General features: G+C 37.7%; 1 protein-coding gene across 4 annotated transcripts in view; it reads right to left on the bottom strand.

Moving 5' to 3' along the window:
• LOC140511743 (UDP-glucuronosyltransferase 2A2-like) overlaps nucleotides 1–24,289 on the bottom strand; it is a 144,748-nt gene that overhangs the window by 108,066 nt on the left and 12,393 nt on the right. The window contains exon 1 of one of the 4 annotated variants that reach the window (XM_072620926.1): nucleotides 2,620–3,358. The exons of the other annotated variants lie outside the window; for them this stretch is intronic. Within the exon in view, the coding sequence (XP_072477027.1) occupies nucleotides 2,620–3,343 (724 nt within the window). The 5' untranslated portion in view covers nucleotides 3,344–3,358. Of the gene's footprint in view, nucleotides 1–2,619; nucleotides 3,359–24,289 lie in introns of those variants that run through there. 4 annotated transcript variants of the gene reach the window in all.

A 24,289-nucleotide genomic window follows, 5' to 3' on the forward strand; every position in this document is an offset into this window, starting at 1 on the left:
ATGTGTTGAGATGATATTCTAGGTACTACAAAATGACAAGGAGTCACCATCACATATCCAATCAGTTGCCACATCTTGCTTTTTTTTTTAATCTGCACAGAATCTCTTGAATCTTCCCCATTCTCTCTTCTCACAAACCCTCTTGCACCAATTTTCTCTTTCCACAGTCACTATTTTAGCTCATTCCCTCCTCAGCTCTCATCTCAGCAATTGCAATGACCCTAATTGATCTTCCTTTTTCAAATCTCTCCCCATTCTAATCCATCCTCACACAGTGGTCATGTTGGATTTCCTCAAGTAAAGAGTTGAGCATATTACTTCCTTATTCAGTAAATGACAATGGTCTTTCTTGCTTTGAAAATAAAATATACCTTCCTCTACGTGGCTTTTAAAACCCTCATAACTTCACTCAATTTTATCTTTCAAGACATTATATGTTATTGTCCTTTCCGCACTCAAAAATGTAGACCAGAGGCAGAAAAACATGGGGGGCACATGAGACTCACAATACTAACAAGTGCCATCTGAACCAGTTTAAAATGTATTTAGAAAATATTTAACAAAATAAATAAAAATATAAAACATAGATAATACTATAGAATCTTGGCTTCTCTGGGCATGCCAAGTTCCAATATAGAGTGAAATTCCCTTAAGAGAAGTCTTTTGAACATGTCCAGTTTATCTAACATGCTCTATCCTGGTGAATCCTCTACCACATGGGAGGAATAGGTTCCTTTGAATGAGTATCTGTGTATTTAAGTCTGGCAAAGTGGAGTCATTTGCCCTTTTCAGCCCCTCTTTTTCTCCACTGTTCAGCTCCACCCTTTTGGTGATTCCTGTCTATTGTACCCAGAATGGACACCATGACCTGAGAAGGGTAGGATACTCCTTCCCTTGGTCTTACTCTTTTCCTCTGCTCCAGAAATGGGCCTAGGTGTGCTGTTTGTTTGCAGTTTCAGGTGCTGGAGGTGATCCCCTTGGATCCAGAAGTTTAAGCTATGGTGTTCTTGGTACCAGAACTGCAGGCAGGGTGGTGCAGTGCAGCCACTGGGGCCAGCATGGAACCCCTCAGAAGCCAGAACGTCTGAGTCTAGGGGGATTTTGGACTTGAAAGTGGATCATGTTCTATAGCAGCTGAGCTAAATTATGAACCTAATCCCCTTCCCCTCAAGAGACCGAGGCAATGCATGTAGTGGAAGATTATACTTGCTATGGGTTGCAGGTATAAGTTTGTACATTTTGTGATTATACTTTTCAGAGTAAACATTTCTGTGTAAAAGCTAATCTGACTGTTGGTAGCTAGTGGAAACGGCATACAAGGGACATCTCTTAGAATTGAGGAACTACATTGGTGAGGCTTAGTGTCATTTGCCAAGATCGTAGATAACTTTGCAATTCCCTTAACACCACTGGAAAACCCTGGTGAAGAAAAAAATTTAATACACCTGACCTTCAGGTGGTGAGGCCAATGAGAGTGTGTATTACAGTTACATTTTAAAACAAAGTCAAATACTTTGTGGGGAAGAAATGATGATGTAAAAATGCATGCATGTATATGTATTCATTGTGTAATATATATGGTATATATTATGTACACTGTACATTATAAACAGCATAATATATATTGTATATCTATATCTATATTTATATATATATATACATATATATATATACACGTGTGTGTACATGTAATATATATTATGGAGGGAGCTAGATGGCTCAGTGGATAGAACGTGGACTTGGTGTCAGGAAGACCTGAGTTCAAATATAACCTCAGATACTTCCTAGCTGAGTGCCCCATGGCAAGTCACTTAACCTATTTGCCTTTATCCTTAAGCCTGTTTACCGTAGTTTCTTCTATGAAGTGAGCTGAAGAAGGAAACGGCAAACTGTTTTAGTATCTTGGCCAAGAAAATCACAAATAGGGTCACAAAAGTTGGACATGACCGAAATGACTCAACAACAAGAACAAAAACTCTGGTGTCTGCTTCTGCAGGAGCTCTAATCCCTGCCTCCTCCATGGCCACAGCTACTAAGAGCCTCAGAAAACAAGCTGTCACCACCAAAGTGCTGTCAGAGGGTTCAGTAGCAGAAATTGTGTTAGTGGTAGTAACGTCAAAGAGGACGCATTACCACCTGCTTTGCCACTATACTCCCCACCTCTCCATCTAAGTAGGACCATGAGGCCTCTCTGTGGGGCTTGTAAGTGAAACTTACTCCGGGCGGTGTCTCTCCCACTAAAATACTCCTGGAAGGCAAGGGGCTGTCTTGCTGTTTTGTTTAGACCACAGTATAACAGGCATGCAACAGGTGCTTAATAATTACTTTTACACTCATTTCATTGATTTATTATGCTTATTTCCCTGCTTTCCATTTTGACTAAAGATTCAGACTTAAAAGACAATTTAGCAACCGTGAAATGGGAATTTTCACATTTTATGGATAAGTGAGTCATTTTTTCATAAAACATTCCATATCTCATTGCAATTGAAAAAAAAAAACAACAAAGAACTTTTTCATGACATTAAATTTCTACGCATTTACCCTGAGTAGCATAAGGATGTCAGGGAATCACTGAACATGTGTGACATGTAAATCACAGAGGGGCCACAGACTTACCCAATACATCACTGTAAAACCAATCCCAATCCTTCATATCAAAATTCTGAAACCAAAAGTCAAAGTAAATGAAGAAAAGCATATTTTTCACCCGCTCCATAAATGTCATTTTGTCCGTCAGTGTTGTCATGGGCACAGGCACATAGGAAGGAGGCAATGAGAGTCCTCCACAGTATTTTTCAAGGGTATTGCCCACTGTGAGGCGCAGGCTGTAGATGAAGGGTATTCCAAGTATCTCTGCTATGAGCTCACCACAAGGATAGAAGGCATCTGCAAGAACAACTTCATATTTGGCTTTCTTCAATGTCTTCATAAGATCTTTGTTCAAAACAGCACTCTTACACTGCTGTTTTATAAAACTTGAATACTCAAAGAGCTGTTTTTGCAAGGCTGCACCATACTCTAATGCTGAAAGTTTTGGAAACTCATAACTCCAAAGTGTGATCAAGTTTTCAAAAATTGAAGCCAAATCCTCTTGAGTTGTCTCTACAGGAAAAACCTCAGTATGGAAACCTGATGAATTACCAGGATCAACAAAAACAGTAGCTGAGGGGTTCAATACAGTCACCTCATGGCCCCTCTGTACCAGCTCATCCAGGATGCTCTTTAAATTGATCCAGTGACTGTACTCCATGGGCCATACCAGGACCTTCCCACAGGACCCACAGCTAAAGCACAAGAGCTGCAGCAGCAAAAGAGCTGAGACCCATTTCTCCAAGCTCATGGTTATTCCTGCCTAATCCCCTACTAGGTTCATTTCCTCATGAGTTCCTGCTTATATCGTCAATAAGGATGTTAAAATTTAACTCATGTATCAGTTTCTTATCAGAGAAAAGCCATTAGCTGGTATTATCAAATTCATGTTTTGCACAAAATTCGTCGTGTTTTGTATTATTGGAGAATTTTTTGGGGGCCAGAGAACAGTTTTTAATCCCTCTGAGTTTAAATAGGAATAGTATTTTATATCTTTATGGCATGTAGCTTTTATAGCAGAATACTCTCCTTTCACTCTATCTCACTTGTATCTCAAGCTTCCTTGACCTCAGATTTCAAAATAGGGTGTCTTGCCAGCATTGTCCTCTAAGGAGTAGCTGAGGAAAAAGAGTTACGGACTGTGAGTTCATGCTGTAGTCAGTCTCAGTAAGTTGTACATTATTGGGTTCCAAAGGAGGCCAATTCCTAATCCCACTGGGAAGCTGCTGTTATATGTTCTTCCTCCACTATCATTGTTTTGGATCTTAAATTAGGATAGATTTTCTTCCAGGTGATTATCATGAAGCACATGGGCTTGGTGGCAGCTAAGTGGCACAGTGGGAAGAATACCAAGCCTGGAGTCAGGAAGACTAACCTTGAGTTCAAATGTTCAGACATTTAGTAGTTTTGTGATTCTGGGCAAGTCACTTCACCCTGTTTGCCTCAGTTTCCTCATCTATATAATGAGGTAGAGAAGGAAACAGTAAACCATTCCAGTGTATTTTTCAAGAAAACCCCAAAAGCCAACACAGAATTGGACATGACTGAGAACACCTGAATACCAACAATAAAAATAACACATGGGCTTGAGTTCATGGGCAACCAACTCTGCCTTGGTATATTAGTTCAATGTTTGAATGAAATGGAATGACTTTTACTCTCTGTCTTATTATTTTATTTCTAATCATGTCTTATTTGAACAGTATTTGCTTTTCAGGTCTTTTCATTAGGAATACTTGAAATTGTTCTAATTCAGCAAATACTCATTCTTTATCCTGAGCCATGCACCCCATAAGATGATAAGTTTTATTGGACAGGTTATTCTTGGATATAATCCTAAATCTTTGTTTTCTGGAATATCAGAAATGTTCCTGCTATTCTTTATGGTGATGACTACTATGTCCTGTTACCTTGATAGTAAATTCTTTATATTTGAATTATTCCTTTTTGGCTAAATGCAGTATTTTTTTTCTTGACATAGAAGTTCTGGAATTTGGTTATAATATTCCTGAGAGTTTTCATTTTGGGGTTTCTTTTGGGAGATGACCAATGAATTCTTTTAATTTCTACTTTACTATCTGGTTCTAATATATTTGAACAGTTTTTTGAAATAGATGTTTGTTAATGAATATTTTAGGTAATCCAATTCTTAAATGATCTCTCCTGGATCTATTTTTCCCAGGTCAGTTGCTTTTCTTATTAGATATTTAACCTTTTCTTCTATTTTTTCAGTTTTTTAAAATTCATTTTATGATTTGTTGAGGTCTCATGGAGTTATTTACTTCCATTTGGCCAATCCTAATTTTTAAGGAATTATTTTCTTCAGTAATAGTTTTAACCTCTCTACCAAGCTATTAGTTCTCTTTTCACAACTTTTTTAATAGCACTCATTTTCCCCATTTTTCGTCCCTCACCCATATATGGTTTTTTTCTCTTTATTTCCACCTCCTTTTTTTTTTTTTTTAACATAAGTTAAAGGTTCCCAGTACACTGAGAATTCTCATTGAGGCTGTGTCTAATCTACATTTTTCTTTAAGGATCTTCTTGTAGATGTTTTCATGTTATTAATGTCTGTGTTTTCTATGTTCCCTGTGAGCTTCTCTATCATCAAAGTACCTCTTTATGGTTGGGTCCTTTTTATGTTTGCTCATTAATTCCAGCTGAGTTTGGATTTTACGTTAGTGTTGGGCCCTACTCATTTCTGGGGCCAGGGTGGGGGTATGTCTGAGCTGAGCTTCTATTATGTCCTTTTGCTATTTTCACAGTTAGGCATAGGGTCCTGCATATTTCCAGTGCTTCCATATGGTGCAATCTTGAGAGAGGTTTGTTCACTGCCCTTCTGGCATGAACTCTCTCAATTACTGATTCAGATTTGAACCTGTTGGATTGTGTATAGTTGTGTTTCAGTAGACTACTGCTGGACTGAGTTGTGCTACTCTTTTGGGAGGTTCTATAAGTTCAGAATGACTGAAGGGCTTAATTCTCCTTTTGTATTGCTTTCCCACCCTGATTATTCCACCTATAAACTTATGTGGTGGGTTAAAGTTTAGATCTGAGATCCTTTTCTGCTCTTGGGCTCAGATCCACACAGCTAAGCTTTTGGAATTTGTTTCTTTCTCAGTACTTAGCTAAGGTCTCCTTTGCTTGTGAACTTGACATCTCCTCTCTGCCCCGGAACACTGACGTGAAACTAGGTTATGTGGGACCAATAGAGCTACCAGCTGGCACTTGTTCTGGCTCACAGTGTTGGTTCAGATGTATTCTGGGATTTCTTTCTGCTTCTAGCCCAAGTTCGGTTCTATTCCCCTTACCATTCCTGGATGGTAGAAGCCTCCCCACTCTTGCTTTGGCTACTGCCTCTGTCATTGCTGCATTATTCTCCTGCACAGACACAATCTCCATACCCACAGACCTCACCTAAGCTGCCCTGGCCTAGAAAAAATGACTTGTTATGACTTTTTCTCAGATTTATCAATCTGAATATGGTACATTGCACTTTTTAAGTTATTATGCAAAAAGTGTGTTAGATGAAGTGTTTAAAATGATAACTCCCACTTGACCATCTTGATTCAGAATATTTGATATTCTACCAGGAAGTTTTGCCATTTTGTATTATTCTGATCCTTCTATGTGAACTCTAACTGCAGTAATCCCATTTAGGAGGTTAATTGTGTCTGTAGTTGTTGTTTCTTATTTTTAAAAATAGTGAGATTATTATTATTATTCTTACTCCACTAAGTCTCCCCCATCCTTTAGCCAACGCGCCCAGCACCCATCTTGGGTTGTGTCCTGAAGGTGTTCAGATGGTATTCCTTGATGTGAAAAAACAATAAGGAAGACATTCTAGAACTGCAGGTACTAGGTGGCATGCAAAAGCAGGCAGACCCTAAGACTTTGTCTGAATGATTTGATAAACCACTCTCCAGGGTAGTTAGATAGAATTTTGATACTATTAAAATTTTAAGGCCTTACATAACTGGTTGAAGAAGTGAGACATCAAAGAGCTGACTTCAGTGTGGGTTGTTAGGTAACATGACTGACCTTTACTAGTGTATAAAAGTTTGTGAAAAACTTAATCCACACAATCTGTAGCAAAATTATTTGTCTTTCTCCTGTTTCATAGTGGTATCTCTGATCATTGTTGGAGGTCCTCTTGCTCTAAAGTCCTGATCTCTTTTTGATCTGGGACAGATGAACCACTAGCTTCATCCAGATAATATATCACTTCTAGCATCAAGTCTCAGGCCTGGCTTTGTTGTTTCTCTACTGGGTGGCAGATATTTTTTGTACAGAGCAAAATGGTATAATTACATGTCCTACTATGCCTTGTACCTTGTAAAGTAATTCTATTCTTTTCCCTGACCTAGCAGAAGGACTGTCTGAGGAGGCATATTTTGCTTTTTTCATTACCCAAGTGCACCTGGGTAACCCAGATACAATGGGGCAGAACTGCCCCTCAGGGCATCTTCTAGCTATGCTGGAAGAAACACAGCCATGGAGGCACCCTCCTCTCATGACCTTTCTGAATGATCTATACCCAGTGGAGGCTGCCTGCATTCAGTACAAGTCAGAAAAAATGTCTATCCTCCAGAAGAAGCAAGCAGTTAAGCCTTAAGACCATTCAAAGCCAGCAGTGAGATCCAGAGTCCCAGCACAAGAAGCAGGGCACAGCGCAGGATCAGAGCCCAACTCACACATAAAAACACAAAGCAGCTAATGGGAGGCAAGCAGGAAAAAATTAGCGAGAACAAAACAAAAAAGGAGTTTAAATATAAATAGGTATTGTGGTGATAAGGAGGATCAAGACATAAACTTAGAAGATAAAAGTGTCAAAAAAGCTTCAAAATATGAAGCTTCATAGAAAAATGCAATTTGGTTATAGAAACTAAAAGAATTCTTGGAAAAGTTTCAAGTAGAATTTGAAAAATTAAGGTAGGAAAATAGAAGAAGAAATAGGAAAAGAAATTAGAGTAATGCCAGAGAATTATGAAAAAAGAGTCAACAGCATGAGAAAAGACATACAAAAATTTACTAAGCAAGGTAACTCCATAAAAAATAGAATTGGATGTAGAAAAGCTAACTGAACAAAATAATTACTTAAAAATTTGAATTGAGAAGTGGAAACTAACAACTCTACGAGACATCAAAATACAATAAAACAAAATCAAAAGAGTAAAAAAATAGAAGAAAATGTGAAATTTCTCCTTAGAAAGACAGCTGATCTAGAAAAGAGATCCAGAAGAAATAACATAAAAATGATTGGACTCCCAGAAAGCCACAATGAAAAAACTAATAAAAAACTTGAAAAACATCTTTCAAGTAGTTATCAAAGAGAAACACTTTTGTGCATTAGAACATGAGGGGAAAATAGAAATTGAAAGAATACACTGACCACTGGCTGATAAAGATCTTAAAATGAAAAGTACCAGGAACATTATAGGCAAATTCCAGAAATCACTTTATCAAGGAGAAAGTATAGCAATTAGCCAAACATTAATAATTCAAATATTGTGGAGTTGCATTCGGGTTTATGCATGATCTGGCAGATTCCACGTTAAAGAAGCAGAAAGCTTGGAAAATGATGTGCCAGAAGGCAACAGAGTTAGGATTACAACCAAGAATTATCTGCTCAGCAAAAATGAATGCATTCTTTCAGTGGAAAATGGACATTTTAGAATAGACAACTTACAGACATTTTAATTAAAATACCAGAGCCGAATAAAAAATTTGAACTCTAACTACAAGACTCATGAGAAACATAAGAAGGTAAAAAACAAACAAGAAAGGGAAATACTAAGAAATTCAATAAGCTTAAACTGTTTGTATTTTTATATGGCAAGATAATATTTGTAATTCAGCAACTTTATTACTATAAGAACAATTCGAAGGAGTACATATAGACAGAAGGTGTGGCTAAAAGGTGATTTTGATGGGAGGATACCCAAAAAAACAAAATAAAGGAGAAAGAAAGAAGATTGTACTGGAAGAAGGAGGGGGGAGACTGAATGGAATAAATTATCCCACACAAAAGAAGCATGGAAGAGCTATTGTAATAAAGGGGAAGATGGAGAGCGTCAGGCAATCCTTAAACCTTACTTGCATTAAAATTTTCTCAAAGAGGGAATAGTGCACACTCAGTTGGATAAAAAAAAATCTAAAAGGGACAGGGGTAATAGAAGGGGGAGGGTAAACTAATGAAAAGGAGGGTATATTGGGGAAGGTAGTTATCAGAAGTAAAATACTTGTGAAAATGGAAAGGATATGGTAAGTGAAAGAGGGGGATAAACACATGAAAAATAGCATGGAGGAAAATACACCATTAGTTATCATAATGATAAATGTGAATGTGATTAACTTACCCATGAAAAGGAAGCAAGTAGCATAATGGATTCAAAACTATAATCCTACAATATGTTGTTGACAAGAAACATATTTGAAACTGAGAGATACACACAACATAAAGGTAAAGGACTGAAGTAGAATCTAATAGGATTTAGCTGAAGCAAGGAAAGTAAGGGTAGCAATCATGATCTCAAACAAAGCAAAAGTAAAAATAGATCAAATTAAAGGCGATGAAGAGGAAACAATAGCTTTGTGAATGTATGATTTCAGAAAAAAACTAGAAAGACTTACCTAAACTGATGCTGACTGAAATGAGCAGAACTAGAAAAATATTGTACATAGTAACACTGTGCTGTGACCAAGTTTGATAGACATGGCTCTTCTCAGCAATACCATGATCTAAAACAATTCCAAAGAACTCATGATAGAAAATCCTATCCATATTAAGAGAAAGAACTATGGAGTTTGAATGCAGATTGAAGCACATATTTTTCTCTCCTTTTTTTCCTTCTCATGATTTTTTCCCTCTTGTTCTGATTCCTTTTTCATAACATGACAAATGTGTTAATATGTTTAATATGATTGTACATGTATAGTCTGTCAAATTACATGTCATCTTGGGAAGGAGGAAGGGGACAGAGAAAAAAATTTGGAACTCACAGTCTTATAAAAGTGAATGTTGAAAAATATCTCAATGCAATTGGAAAAAAATCAAATACTATTAAGTGGGGGAAACAATGACAACAGGATAATTTCACAAAATCATAGATAGACACGCATGAATTGATTTATAGCGAAGTGAATATAACCAGGAGAACATTGTACACTGAAACAGAAATATTATTGGATGAAGAATGGGGAATGACTTGGCTATTCTTAACACTGCATTGATTTAAGACAATCCCAAAGTTCTAATGACTTAGTGTACTATCTGCCCCTTGAGAAAGTACTGATAATGATTGACTACAGACTAAAGAAGACTATTTTTCACTTTTTCTTTCAGTTTTTTCTTTTCTTCACGTTTTCTTGTACAAAATGAATAATATGCAAATGTTTTACATAATCATATGGATATAACCTATATCACATTGTGTACTGTCTCAGGAAGGGGGCAGGGAAGAGAGGAAGGAGGGGATAGAAATTGTAACTCAAATTTAAGTAAAAAAAGCCACGTAGATCCTTGACAAATCCTTCTAAAAATACTAAAGGAGGTTTCCATTTTGATTTTAGAGAGCTAGATTGCTGCAATCAAAATGAATATATAAATATTTTCTCATCTAGTATAGGCAAATCCCAGTGGAAAAGAAACTCCAGGTTGCAAGAAGGGATCAGTGTCAGCGAGTAACTAATGGGGAGAGTCAATCAGCCAGTCACCCAAGTCTTAAGATTTGCTGCAGACACAAATTGGAAACGTAGGACTATAGGATCAGAAGAGAAGACATTCAAGGGTGATACAGGTGGTTCAGAAGTGGAAAAATACAAACCATACATAATGATAAGAAAATTGATTTAGATCATTGCCTTTTGCAGTGAATATTAATTAATTATTGCTACAAGAAGATTATTTGTTACTAATATGGTCCTTCTACGTGGAAATACTGTATTTAAGGCACTTTTCTCTAATCTTTGTACATTATGCAGTCATGTATTTGCTTTTTATAAGAAGAAAGACTTTGAGGCTTTCCCAGTCTCTTTATGATCTACAAAGCAGAAAATCTTAATCTAGTGTAGTGAACTATATGATAATCAGTTTGGCAGACAAAACTGAAAAAAAAAGATAGTACAAAACATGGCTGAAAAAAAAACCATGTTACCTAACACCTCAGTATAAAACTGCTCCCACTTTTTCTCAAATGAATGGAATAAGAAATAGCCAAAGAAGAGAGAAAGTAGCATATTCTCTACCTTTTCCATAAAGGTCATCTTGTCAGTCAGTCTGCCCAGGGGCACAGGGACATAAGAAAGAGGAGCTGGAACCCCCCATAGTATTTCTCAAAGGCATTCCTCAAGCTCCACCAAAGACTATGAAAGGGATTTCAAGCTTCTCAGCTATCAGATCTCCATTTGGAAATACAGCATCTGTAAATAGCACATCATAGCCAGTTTTTTGCATTTTCTCCATAAGAGTCTGCTTAAAGATTACATTTTCAAACCTTGATGTTGCAAAAAGAGCCAAATGGTTAAAAGATTCTTGAAATCGCGAGTCTTTGCCAGCATGAAAAAGTAGGTTTTTTGTTAATTATCTTGCCCAAAGTAATTTCCACTTTCTTCTTTTGTTTGTGGTACAGGAAAATCTCATAGTTTAGCCCCAAAGAGTCAGCAGAGTCAAAGAGAAATATATTACATAGCATTAACACAGTCACCATATGCCCTTTTTGTTCCAGTTCTTCAAGAACTGTTTTCATATTAATCCAGTGGCTGCCTCCTAATGGCCAAACTAGGACCTTCCCACAGGACCCACATCCAAAGTAACAGAGTTGCAGCAGCAGCAGAACAGACATCCACTTCTCAGGCATAGTGCCTGGGCCTGATACCTTCTGATGCACTACTGCTCTTTCTTTATGCTGGAGGAAGACACAGAGAAGCCAAGGGACCAGCTGAAGATTAATTTCTAAGGAAATTCTCTCCAATATTATTGCTCACCCAACACCCTCCCCCTACACCCAATATATAATCATTTCTTCCAATGAACTCTTTTCCCCTGTTCAACAAATGTTAGGTGAAAGTAGAAATTCAGAATATCAAAAATACTGGCCTTTCTTTTCATAAATCCTGCAATTAAAATAGAAAGAGTAAGCCAAGAAGCAGAATACAGCACATCTACACCTACCAAGAAGTTCAGTTCAGGAAATATTTATGAGTTACTGGAGTTATAAAAGGCATGCAAAGCTATAGAAAACACAATATCTATGCTCTAAAACTTATGATCTAGTAGCAGAGACAAAAAGAAGTCTATAAATCAGTACAGAGGAGGCAGAATATGGTAAATACCCTATGAGTCTTACAATTTTTGGGGTTCAGAGACTTACAACTAACAATAAATATTATATATATATGATATTATATAGAATGTTTTAAAAAGGTATAGAAAAGGATATATAAACTGTATGTATGTAGGTTTGTATGTATATTCCATGTATTCTATGTATGTATTCATTTCATGAAACTGGAATAAAAAATTAAAGTGCAGGGAGATGCCTTCTTGGTTCTCCATTACTTTCCTTTGTTATTTATCTCCGCAGCTGCCGTTTATTTGCTTGGGAGACAAAAATGACCTTGGTGGAATGGAGAGCTTATGGAAAACTATTGTACTCATTCTTTTCTGATTTCTATGGGATTCTTCGGTACAAATCCTTGATGCTAATTTGGAGCATGCAATTGTCTCCATAAGGCAATTTAACAGGAGTTAAATGCCAGTCTAACTTTCAGAGAAATTTTTAGTACAGAGAATGTGATCTGAGGGAATAAGCAGAAGTGGTTTAAAAAATGGATGAAGTGCTTGTAAGTTGTCCTTAGTTGTCTGTGTCCTGAAAATTCTAGGCTGCTAAAGGGTTAGACTTTACTTTCTGGACAGGAAAGTCTCATACAGGTAAGTCTCTGGGAATGACAGATTCTTTGCCTTATACAACAAGGGTCTTTAAAGTTTTTCAATGTCGTGGACCTCAGGCAACTGGTGAAACCTATGCAGCCCTTCTGAGAACAAATCTCTCTCTACTCCAAGGCACTCCTCTTTCAGTTGTCAGAGGGATCTTCCCAAATCACAGGTTTAACCATGTCACAGCTTCACCCCAGGAGCAGTTTGGTGGTGGAGGGGATAGAATACCTGGTCTGGAGTTAGGAAGACTCTTCTTCCTGAGTTTCAATCTGGCCTGAATCACTTGCTAAATGTGTGACCCTGGACAAATCACTTAGCTTATTTTGCCTTACTTTTCTCATTTCTAAAGATGAGTTGAAGAAGGAAATGGCAAACAACTCGAATATCTTCACCAAGACACCCTCAAGTGGGGTCACCAAGAATCAGACAGGACTGGAAAATGACTAAAGAGCAACCACCCCCAGCTGCAATTCTGTAAATCAAAATAGCTTCTTATTAACATCAGCATCAAATATTAAACTCCCTATTTGTTGTTCAAAGCTCTTCATGACCTGTTGACCTTCCCAGTCTTCTCATACCTGATCCCTCTCTCACCATTCAACCCAGTACTTACTTTGACCTACTCACACTGGCCTCTTTGATGTTATTCAAACAAGACTGATTGAGGGTCTGTTTATCCTTTCCACTGAATGTCCTCCATGAAAGAAATCAACTCCACCCTCATCTCTGCTCCAGGGTTCCCTGGTTTCCTTCAAGTCCCAGCTAAAATCCCACTTTGAAAATCTCTCCCTTTTCTGTAATTCTCCCAATTTACCATCTATGTAGCCTGTTTGTACTTAGTTCTTTGCATGCTTTCTCTCTCACTACATTGTGAGTTACTCAAGAGTTCTTTCTCCTTTCATGTATCCCTGTTGTGTGGCACTGGGCCTGGCAGAGAGTGAATGCTTAACCAATGCTTATTGACTGATTGGTTGACTTAAAGACAAAGTACAAAAGATATGACTATAAAGAAAAAGAATTCTGACATAAAGACTTATTGAATCTCATCATACAAATATTGAAATAAAAATTTAATTTCCTCTCCATGCAAATTTTCTGGCTTGTGAAATCTCAGGATTCTCAGGAATCAAGTTTTGGACTTACATGACAGAGAATGACTAAATAAAGCTTTCTTTCTAGTTTCATGATCAAGCATAGGAAAGGTTTGCTTCTCTCCACTGAAAGAGCTTAAAGCCCTGAGCTCTTAGCTGAGTATTAAAACACATAGAGCAGAGCTGCTTTGATAGCAGCACCTGAGCTGGGGACTCTCTGTGTAGCTCATGAACTAGAAGCACAGAGTTCAGTAACTATATGTGCAGCTGGGATGACCTGCTTTTACCAGGAGACTGGGGGAGACACATTTGAGAGGATGGGTCACCACTCCCACTCATTTGTTTTTTGTTTTTTAGTGTTGGCTATAGCCAATAATCTCTCATAACCCTAATGAGAGGTAGCTGCATTTGGGCCAATCCCAAACAATAAAAAAAGAAACAAGCAAATACAAAAAGCCTTCCCTGAACTTCCTTACTTACCTCCCTTCCCACTGTGGATCCCTCTGCTTCTCATTGTTTCCCTCTGCTATAACCACCCTCAACTATTCACCCCAAGTTTATTTCCCAAAAGGAGCAGGAATTAACTGGAAAGACCAACCTCTGGCTAAGATTTCCTAGCATTAACCTCTTGGACAGATTGTATATCTCCAGTTCTTAATATTGCAGTCTAGAGGAGCGGAGCAAAGATGGCGGAGTAGAAAGACGCATATACACATAGCTCCGAACCCACAACCCATAGAACATCGGTAAAAAGGAACTCACAGCGAATTCTGGAGTAGTAGAGGCCACAGCACAGTGGAGCAAAGGAGATTTCTGTTCCAGAGGGACCTGCAAACCTCTCGCAAAAGGTCTGTCGCGCTGTGGATGCGGAGCCCAGCCCAGCCCTGCCGTGGCCACGGCACGGAGAAGAGCAGATCTGAGCGGGCTTCAGGGACGGGATCTCCAGTGGCCATGCGGGTCCCTCCACCCACAGGTGACGGGGGTCAGTGAGAGAGTCTTCTTGGCAGGTCGAGAGGGGAGTGGGGTGCCCCCATAACTTAGGCCCCCTCGGGAGGCAGTAGCTGATGCAGTGGCAGACCAGGGCTCCCCAAGCAGGCAGGAGCCTGGATCCATTGTTGAAGGTCTCTGCATAAACCCCCTGAGGGAACTGAGCCCATCAGGCGGCCCTGCCCTAACCTGAGTACCTGAACTTAATCTCACACTGAATAGCAGCCCCGCCCCTGCGGAAGCCCTGAGGCTGGGAAGCAGCATTAGAATCTCAGACCCCAAGCTCTGGCTGGGAGGATCAGGAAGCGAGGTGGGTGTGAGGAGAATATTCAGAGGTCAAGTCACTGGCTGGGAAAATGCCCAGAAAAGGGAAAAGAAATAAGACTATAGAAGGTTACCTTCTTGATGAACAGGCATCTCCTCCCTTCCCTTCTGATGAGGAAGAACAATGCTTACCATCAGGCAAAGACATAGAAGTCAAGGCCTCTGTATCCCAAACATCCACACTAAATATTCTGTGGGCTCAGGCCATGGAAGAGCTCAAAAAGGATTTTGAAAATCAACTTAGAGAGGTGGAGGAAAAGCTGGGAAGAGAAATGAGAGACATGCAGTCAAAGCATGAACAGCAGGTCAGCACCCTGCTAAAGGAGACCCAAAAAATGCTGAAGAAAATAACACCTTGAAAAACAGGCTAACTCAATTGGCAAAAGAGGTTCAAAAAGCCAATGAGGAGAAGAATGCTTTCAAAAGCAGAATTAGCCAAATGGAAAAGGAGATTCAAAAGCTCACTGAAGAAAATAGTTCTTTCAAAATTAGAATGGAACAGATGGAGGCTAATGACTGTATGAGAAACCAAGAAATCACAAAACAAAACCAAAAGAATGAAAAAATGGAAGATAATGTGAAATATCTCATTGGAAAAACAACTGACCTGGAAAACAGATCCAGGAGAGACAATGTAAAAATTATGAGACTACCTGAAAGCCATGATCAAAAAAAGAGCCTAGACATCATCTTTCATGAAATTACCAAGGAAAACTGCCCTGAGATTCCAGAACCAGAGGGCAAAATAAATATTCAAGGAATCCACAGATTACCTCCTGAAAGAAATCCAAAAAGAGAAACTCCTAGGAACATTGTGGCCAAATTCCAGAGTTCCCAGGTCAAGGAGAAAATATTTCAAGCAGCTGGAAAGAAACAATTCAAGTATTGTGGAAATACAATCAGGATAACACAAGATCTAGCAGCTTCTACATTAAGGGATCGAAGGGCATGGAATAGGATATTCCAGAAGTCAAAGGAACTAGGACTAAAACCAAAAATCACCTACCCAGCAAAACTGAGTATAGTACTTCAGGGGAAAAAATGGTCTTTCAATGAAATAGAGGACTTTCAAGCATTCTTGATGAAAAGACCAGAGCTGAAAAGAAAATTTGACTTTCAAACACAAGAATGAAGAGAAGCATGAAATGGTGAACAGCAAAGAGAAGTCATAAAGGACTTACTAAAGTTGAACTGTTTACATTCCTACATGGAAAGACAATATTTGTAACTCTTGAAACTTTTCAGTATCTGGGTACTGGGTGGGATTACACACACACACATGCACACACACACACACACACACACACACACATAGAGACAGAGTGCACAGAGTGAATTGAAGAGGATGGGATCATATCTTAAAAAAAATGAAATCAAGCAGTGAGAGAGAAATATATTGGGAAGAGAAAGGGAGAAATGGAATGGGGCAAATTATCTCTCATAAAAGAGGCAAGCAAAAGACTTATTAGTGGAGGGATAAAGAGGGGAGGTGAGAAAAAAACATGAAGTTTACTCTCATCACATCCCACTAAAGGAAGGAATAAAATGCACGCTCATTTTGGTATGAAAACCTATCTTACAATACAGGAAAGTGGGGGATAAGGGGATAAGCAGGGTGGGGGGGATGATGGAAGGGAGGGCATGGGGAGGAGGGAGCAATTTGAGGTCGACACTCATGGGGAGGGACAGGATCAAAAGAGAATAGAAGTAATGGGGGACATGATAGGATGGAGGGAAATATAGTCAGTCTTATACAACACAACTATTATGGAAGTCATTTGCAAAACTACACAGATTTGGCCTATATTGAATTGCTTGCCTTCCAAAGGGAAGGGGTGAGGAGGGAGGGAGGTAAAGAAGTTGGAACTCAAAGTGTTAGGATCAACTGTCGAGTAATGTTCTTGCCACTAGGAAATAAGAAATACAGGGAAAGGGGTATAGAAAGTTATCTGGCCCTACAGGACAAAAGAGAAGATGGAGACAAGGGCAGAGAGGGATGATAGAAGAGAGAGCAGATTGGTGATAGGGGCAATTAGAATGCTCAGTGTTTTGGGGGTGAGGGGACAAAAGGGGAGAAAATGTGGAACCCAAAATTTTGTTAAAATGAATGTCAAATAAATAAATTAAAAAAAATTATCCATTAGAAAAAAAATATTGCAGTCTATAAGATTGCTTTTATTCCCTAAATATTCACTTCTATATATGTTAAAAATCAACTAATATTTATCCTGGAAAATTGAAAAAAAAAAAAACCCAAAACAACAAAGCTGCTTATCATTTGTGTGTTAAAAGTTTCAACCTTCTTGTAAATACCAAAAATGAAGTAGAAAAAAATGCCTGTTTCCCCAAATGCAAAGCACTGTGTTTTTTTTTTAGTGACCTTGCTGCATAACACTTCTCTCTTCCCAATTTTGTTATGAAATATTTCTCTTCTTGTGACCCATCCCTACAGTCAACAATTACTTTTAACAGTGAAGAGGCAGGGACCATCACCCACTTCTCTTTCTAGGATGAGGCATTTTGTTGTATATTGTGTGTTTGAAATACAATTTACTTTTATATTCTCCCCATATGCATAGTTAACACAGTCTATCATAAAACAACAGATTTTTCCCCTCTTCCTCAATGCCTACATTTAGACACTCACAGAATTATAGCAATTCACATTTGGAAGGGACTAACAAATCACCATACAAACTTTGTTTGAAAACCATAAATGAGGTTCTTCTGGTTCTCAACACTGCTTTCTAGGACCAACCAGTTCACTTTTGGAAAGCATTAATTTTTAGGAAGCTTTTTTTTTTTACATGATGGCTATATATCTTCCAGTAACAGTTCCTTATTTATTGGAGTTAGAATACCTGGATTTGAACTCCTGCTCTGTGACCTAGGACCTGTATGCCCTTGGGCAATTTCTCTTAACCATACTGAGCCTCAATGCTCCTTTTGTAAAATGAAGAGATGAGAATAGTTGGCCTCTACATCTCCTTCTTGCAGCAAAAAATAATTCTTGATCTATGATCCTGTAACGTTCAATCCTTCTTCCACGGGACAGGTAACCACACCTATTGCACTATCTTATCATCTCCCAGCTAATTATTTCTAGTTCAAGAGGTTCATGTAGGTCCATGATAACTCTGTTTCATTGTGATTGGCTTCTGGAAGAGTCATCCAGATATTATCAGACCAGGGCAGATTACAGTGCAGCAATCTTTTCTAGATGGCCCCTCTCTCTTAAAGCAGCCCCCAGATAACAACGGTTTTCATATCTCCTATATCACACAATCGACTCATGTTGAGCTTGTATCACAAATACCTTTGAGTCTTGTAATTGGGAAACTGACATTTAGAGTCCAATCATAAGACTTTAATTTTCATCTTAATGGATTTGGTCCAGTGATTTGCCATTTGAAGAATTTTTTGATGCTGACTAGTCAGGATCTGTTATTCATTGAATTACTTGTTTCCCCCAGATGTGTGTCACCCACAGATTTATGAACATGTTAAGCAGTGTAGTGCCAAGTACAGAAGCCTTTCTCCTCCTCTGGAGAACTCTTTCCAAGTAGCTTTGAAACTATCAGTTACTAAACTGTGGGTCTAGCCATTTAATCAGTTCCCAATAAACCCAACTTTACATAATGTGTAGCCCACGTTTATTCATCTCTTCCACATGAATAGCTCAAGAGACATCATCAAAAGCTTTGGTAAAATGTAACTTACATTCTGTCTGTCACATTGTTCCGATCTACTATATTTTCCCTATAAAAAGAAAATGGAGATGGTCTGGAATGACATAATTAATGAAGCCACAAGCAATATTTTTCATCTTTCATTGCCACTGATCTTTATGGTATTCAGTCTATATTCTTTTCCCTTTCTGAAAATCATCTGCAATTTTTATGAAAATTGTCTGCCAATTATATTTTTTATGTTTATCACTCTCTAATTTGCCAGTATACTTATGGTACCAAGATAAAATAGATGATTTTGATGCTATAAAATTATTGAGTTTTTTCATAAACAAATCTAATGTACTAACATATGGAAGAGAAACAGATTAAAAAAAGTTTTAGCAGCAGTAGAGCAGAATCCCATTCTTCAGATATGACATCAGCACATTTGTATTTTTTTGTCTAAAACATTTTGCCCTGTTTTCTAGTAGAATGGAATATTAATAAGTAGACCAAAGATTAATGTCTACTGAAAATTAACTGACAGTCATTTAGAATGTGTTATGTCACTGTGTTTATTGAGTTTTTTAGAAATCCCTCCCCCAAAGCAGTTAATTTGGTAGAATAAAAACTCCCCTTTACAATCTTTTTTATAACCAGGTTTCTCTTATCATAGATCAAAAATAATTTAAGATTCTTTGGAAGATATAAACAAGGGGTAGAAAATTTAACAGAAGTCTAAATCAACTATTTACATTACATTAAATTCAAAAGTTTTCCCACAACCAAGGACAATGAAGCTAAGATTAGAAGGGAAACGTACTTGCAGAAAACATTTGCAACATTTATCTGATAAAGGGTCCAATATATATAAAGACCAGATTAAGATGAAGAATTTTCCTGTGGCTGTCTGATATATATATATATACATATATATATATATATATATATATATACATATATATATATATGTATACATATATATATATGTATATAAATATATATATGCAAATGCTGTAAGATTTTAGTGAAAGGCCAGATGATTCTGGATAGAGTGAAATGTAAGGGCTTCAGAGTGACCATGCACAAGTTTGTGTTAGTGCCAACACCAGCCGGAGAAGGGTTCTGCAAAGACCATTGAATATATAGTCAGAGAACCTAGGCCAAAATCATGGCTCTTCCATGGGCTATCCATGTGACCTTAGGAAAGGCTCCAACTTCTCTGGGCCTGGGTTTCCTCATCTAATAAATATATGGATTGTGTTATCTGTTCTCTAAAATTGTCTTCCAATACAGGATCCTGTGAGGAGAATACAGGTTCTGAATAGGAAAAGAAATGCTAGGGAAGGTAGCCTAGCTCTACTAGATCTCAAACTGTATTATGAAGAAGCAGTTACCAAAACCACTTGGTACTGGCTAAGAAACAGAAGGGTAGACAAATGGAATATGCTAGGTACTCAAGACACAGTAGGCAATGAATGTAGCAATCTACTGTTTGATAAACCCAAAGACCAACTTCTGGGATAAGAACTCACTGTTCAACAAAAACTTCTGGGAAAACTGGATAAAAGTGTGGCAGAAACTAGGCATAAACCAATGCTTGACACCATACGCAAGAATAAAGTTCAAATGGGTACACGATCTGGGTATAAAGATTGATATAAACAAATTAGTGGAGCAAGGAATAGTGTATTTATCAGATTTATGGAGAAGGGAAGAATTTTTGACTACAGTAATGTTTTATAAAAACTCATTTCAAAACACTAATAATTAGAAAAAAGAAAATTAAAACAAAGTGGTTCTAACTTCTGACCATCAGAAAAGACCACAAAAAAGAAAAATTATGAATGTTGCAAAAGTTGTAGGAAAACATATACACTAGTTTACCATTGGTGGAGTGAAAATTGGACCAGCCATTATGGAAAGCAGCTTGGAACTATACCCCAGAAGTACCAAGTTATGCATAGTGTTTGAACTGGCTATCCCACTACTATGCCTTAACTCTCAAAGAAAGCAAAGAATGAGGAAAAATATCTATTTGTATAATAATATTTTCAGGAGCTTTTTTGGAGATAGGCAAAAATTGGAAACTAATGAGTTGTCCTGTTGTAAAATCATTAAATAAATTGTGCTATGTAAATGAAATGGAATATTATTGGGCCAGAATAAATCATGAAATGCCCTAATTGGCATATGGTCAAAAGATATAAATAAGCAGTTTGAAAAAAATAACAGAACTATCTCTTGTTATAGAAAAACATCCTCAACATCACTACAGATTAGAGAAATACGAATTAAAACAACTTGGAGGCACTAACTCATACCCACCAGATTAGCTAACATCTTGCTTTCAATTGTTTTATTTGAGCCTGATACCTTGTGACTCAATTTGGGATTTTCTTGGCAAAAATTCTAGAGTGGTTTGCCATTGCCTTCTACAATTCATTTTACACATGAGGAAATTGAAGCAAACAGGGTTAAATCTTAACCCAGAGTCACACAGCTAGCGAGTATATGAGGCCATATTTGAACTCATGAAGATGCGTATTCTTGATTCTAAACCCTGAACAGTATCCTCTGTGCAATCTTGTTGCCCTTGGTTAACATGACAGAAAAGAAAAATAGCAAATGTTGGAAGGGATATGGAAAAATTGGAACATTTAATGCACTGTTGGCAGAATTGCAGACTGATGCAGCCATTCTGGAGAACAATTTGGAACTATGCCCAAGGGGCTATACCATCGTATGTGCCCTTAGACTCAGCAGTATCACTATTAGGAATCTATTCCAAAGAGGTGAAAAAAAAGGGGAAAGGACCTATATGTAAAGAGTTATTTTTAGCTGCTCTCTTTATGTTGTCAAACATTTGGAAATTGAAGGAATGGCTATCAATCGGAGAATGACTAAATAAGTTGTGGTATATAATTGTAATGGAATACTATGGTGCTATATGAAATGATGATGAGGATGGCTTCCAAAAAAACCTGGGAGGACTTGCATGAACTGGTACAAATTGAAGTGAGCAGAACCAGAAGAATATTGTACACAGAAGCAGTCATATTATGTGATCATCAACTTTGAATGATTTAGCTATTCTGATCAGTTCAGGGATCCAAGACAATTCTGAAGGACTTATGAAAAATGCTAACCAACTCCAGAGAGAGAACTGATGGAGTCTGAATGTAGACTGAAGTAAATTTTTTTTTACTTCCTTTTTCTCTTTTTGGCAACATGGCTAACATGTAAATATGTTTTGCAGGATAATTAAGGCCTGTTTGGAGGTTTTGGAGTCAGTCCTCCCTTGTTTACCTTGGCTGCTCCCAATACCAATTCTGATTTAGAAATCTAATAACCTTGGCAAGCTGAGTGTATATCAGCTAGACTGCATAGACCAGGGAGACTGGGGCTCCTAATGGCATTGGCTAAATCTGGACAAAAGGCTTCACCAAGAACACCAGCTAAATGAGCAGGGTAAACTAGGTTAATTGAGCCCTCTTGTTCATATGACTTGAAAATCTGTGACACCTTTAATCTTTTTCTATCTTTCTTGCTTTCAACCCCTGTCTGATGTTATTTGCAATAAGTTAAAATAAAAACCCAAAGAATAGTTTGAATAGTGATTTCAGAGAGCTGAGCAGGAGTGGAAAGAACAGAAGGTTCCCCAGCTTCTTGGGCTGAGCTTTTGGACTCCTATAAAGGCATTTACATGTCATGCCCTCCTTTACAAGGAAAATTCATAACTTGAAGGTATTTTTCACTTTAAAAAAAAATCTTTCTTCCTTTTCTTAGCAGTTAGCCCAATGTCAGGGTCTTTAATAAATGCCTATTAACTGAAGGATTTTTCTTGTTAGTTGCTATGCAGTAGCAGAGAGGATTCCTGTGGCTGATGTTGTTGTGTTTAGCTTATGGATATTCATAATATGAGGTAATGGACCTAGATCTAGGAAGAGATTTTCAAAAACCCTCAGGTTCTAGCTGTATTACTGTAAGCAAGTAATTGTCAGTCTGCCTCAGGTTTCTCATCTGTAAAATATAACATCCAGGATTGTTGTGAGCACAGAATAAGCTATTTTGTGCTAATTTTCATACTTTAAAGAACTTTATAACTATTACTTAGAGAATGGCAAGAGTGTGATTAGTGTTCTAAACTTGGCGCTTTAAGGATTCAGAAGAAGCAGAGATGACTTCCCTATGGAATAATGATGGCGAATTCACTGGAAACAGTAGCTTTTGAATTCATTCTCTTCCCACCTTCTCTCAGTCCCTCACTCCAGCAATCATTCTCTCTGGCTTGTGCATCTTTAATTTTTCACGCCTCTCTTTGGAATGAACCTGTGCAAGTATGCTAGGACAAAATGTTCTTAACCGTTTTTTTTTTCATGAGCACCTTTGCTTGTTTGGGGAAGCCTATAGAGCTCTTCTCAAAATAATGTATTCAAAGGCATAAAATAAAACACATAAAAACACAAAGAAAACAAATTATATGGAAATGCAGCTATCTATGTCCATATATACATGAATTCACCTCTGTCTATCTATCTATCTATCTATCTATCTATCATCTTTTTATCTAGATATCATCTTTTTATCTATCTATCTCTCCATCTCTCTCTCTCCCTCCCTCCCTCCTTTCCTCTCTCTCTCTCTTTCTCTCCCTCTGTCTCTCCCTCTCTCTCTATCATCTGTATGTTGAATTTATTCTGCTCTGATATTCTCCAAACCTCTTCCCTTTCCTTCTTCAATTTTCACAAAACATGGAGTTGCCAGTCTTTTTTGTAAAGACAGACTTACACACAAGATAGACAGCAGAGCTTCTAGAGACCTTAGGAAAATCATTGAAGCTCTGCTTGAATCCCTTAATTCTCTAGACTCATCTACTAAACTACAGAAAAGTGTTCCTACAAATATCAGCTCCTCATCAAAAAACTTTGCCCTCACAGCTAATGAGTTTTCAGTCTTCCATCTCACTTTCTACATCTACTGTCCCAGACTTCTCTGACAGCAGAGAGATCTAATGACTTATTAGAGCTCCTGGAGGGAAACTAGTCATCAAAACAAATCAGAGTACTGCACACTTTGGGGGCTGTTATCAGTTATATTACTGTAGTTACTATTTTCTATCATGGCTGGACAAATTTACAGCTTCATGGCAGCTGTGTTAGATTGCTTGACATTCCAAATTCCCCATAACATGAATTCTATGACTGGGTGTCATCTTTGCCCATCTAAGCACTGTGACGTGAAAGTTCAGTTCTTTTGCGAAGTTTCTATTTATATTATTATTTGGTGATTTTAAAAAGATAGTGATGAAGGCTGAAGATAAGTCAAGAAAGATTAACTTTTGCATGTAAGATCTTCAGATAACTGAAGATTTTGACATTTCTTAACTTTTGTCCTTTGAAACCATGGCAGCAGTTAGGAATAAAAATATTTTAAAAAGGTAAATAAGTTTGTGTGCTAATTTCAGAGAGCTAGGGTCCTGTTTTACTCTTTCTGAGTAAATAAATATTCTTTTCTTTGGAATAGGCAAAGCTCAGTGGAAAGGAATTCCAGGTTGCAAGAAGGCCTTGGTGGCATTAAGTAACTAATTGGGAGATCTAGTCATCCAGGCCATAAGGTTTGCTGGTAGACAGAAATTGGAAATATAGGATTATAGGATCACACCACAAGACATTGAGGGATCACAA

The sequence above is a fragment of the Notamacropus eugenii genome, chromosome 6, assembly GCF_028372415.1.
Source record: "Notamacropus eugenii isolate mMacEug1 chromosome 6, mMacEug1.pri_v2, whole genome shotgun sequence".
NCBI lineage: Eukaryota > Metazoa > Chordata > Mammalia > Diprotodontia > Macropodidae > Notamacropus > Notamacropus eugenii.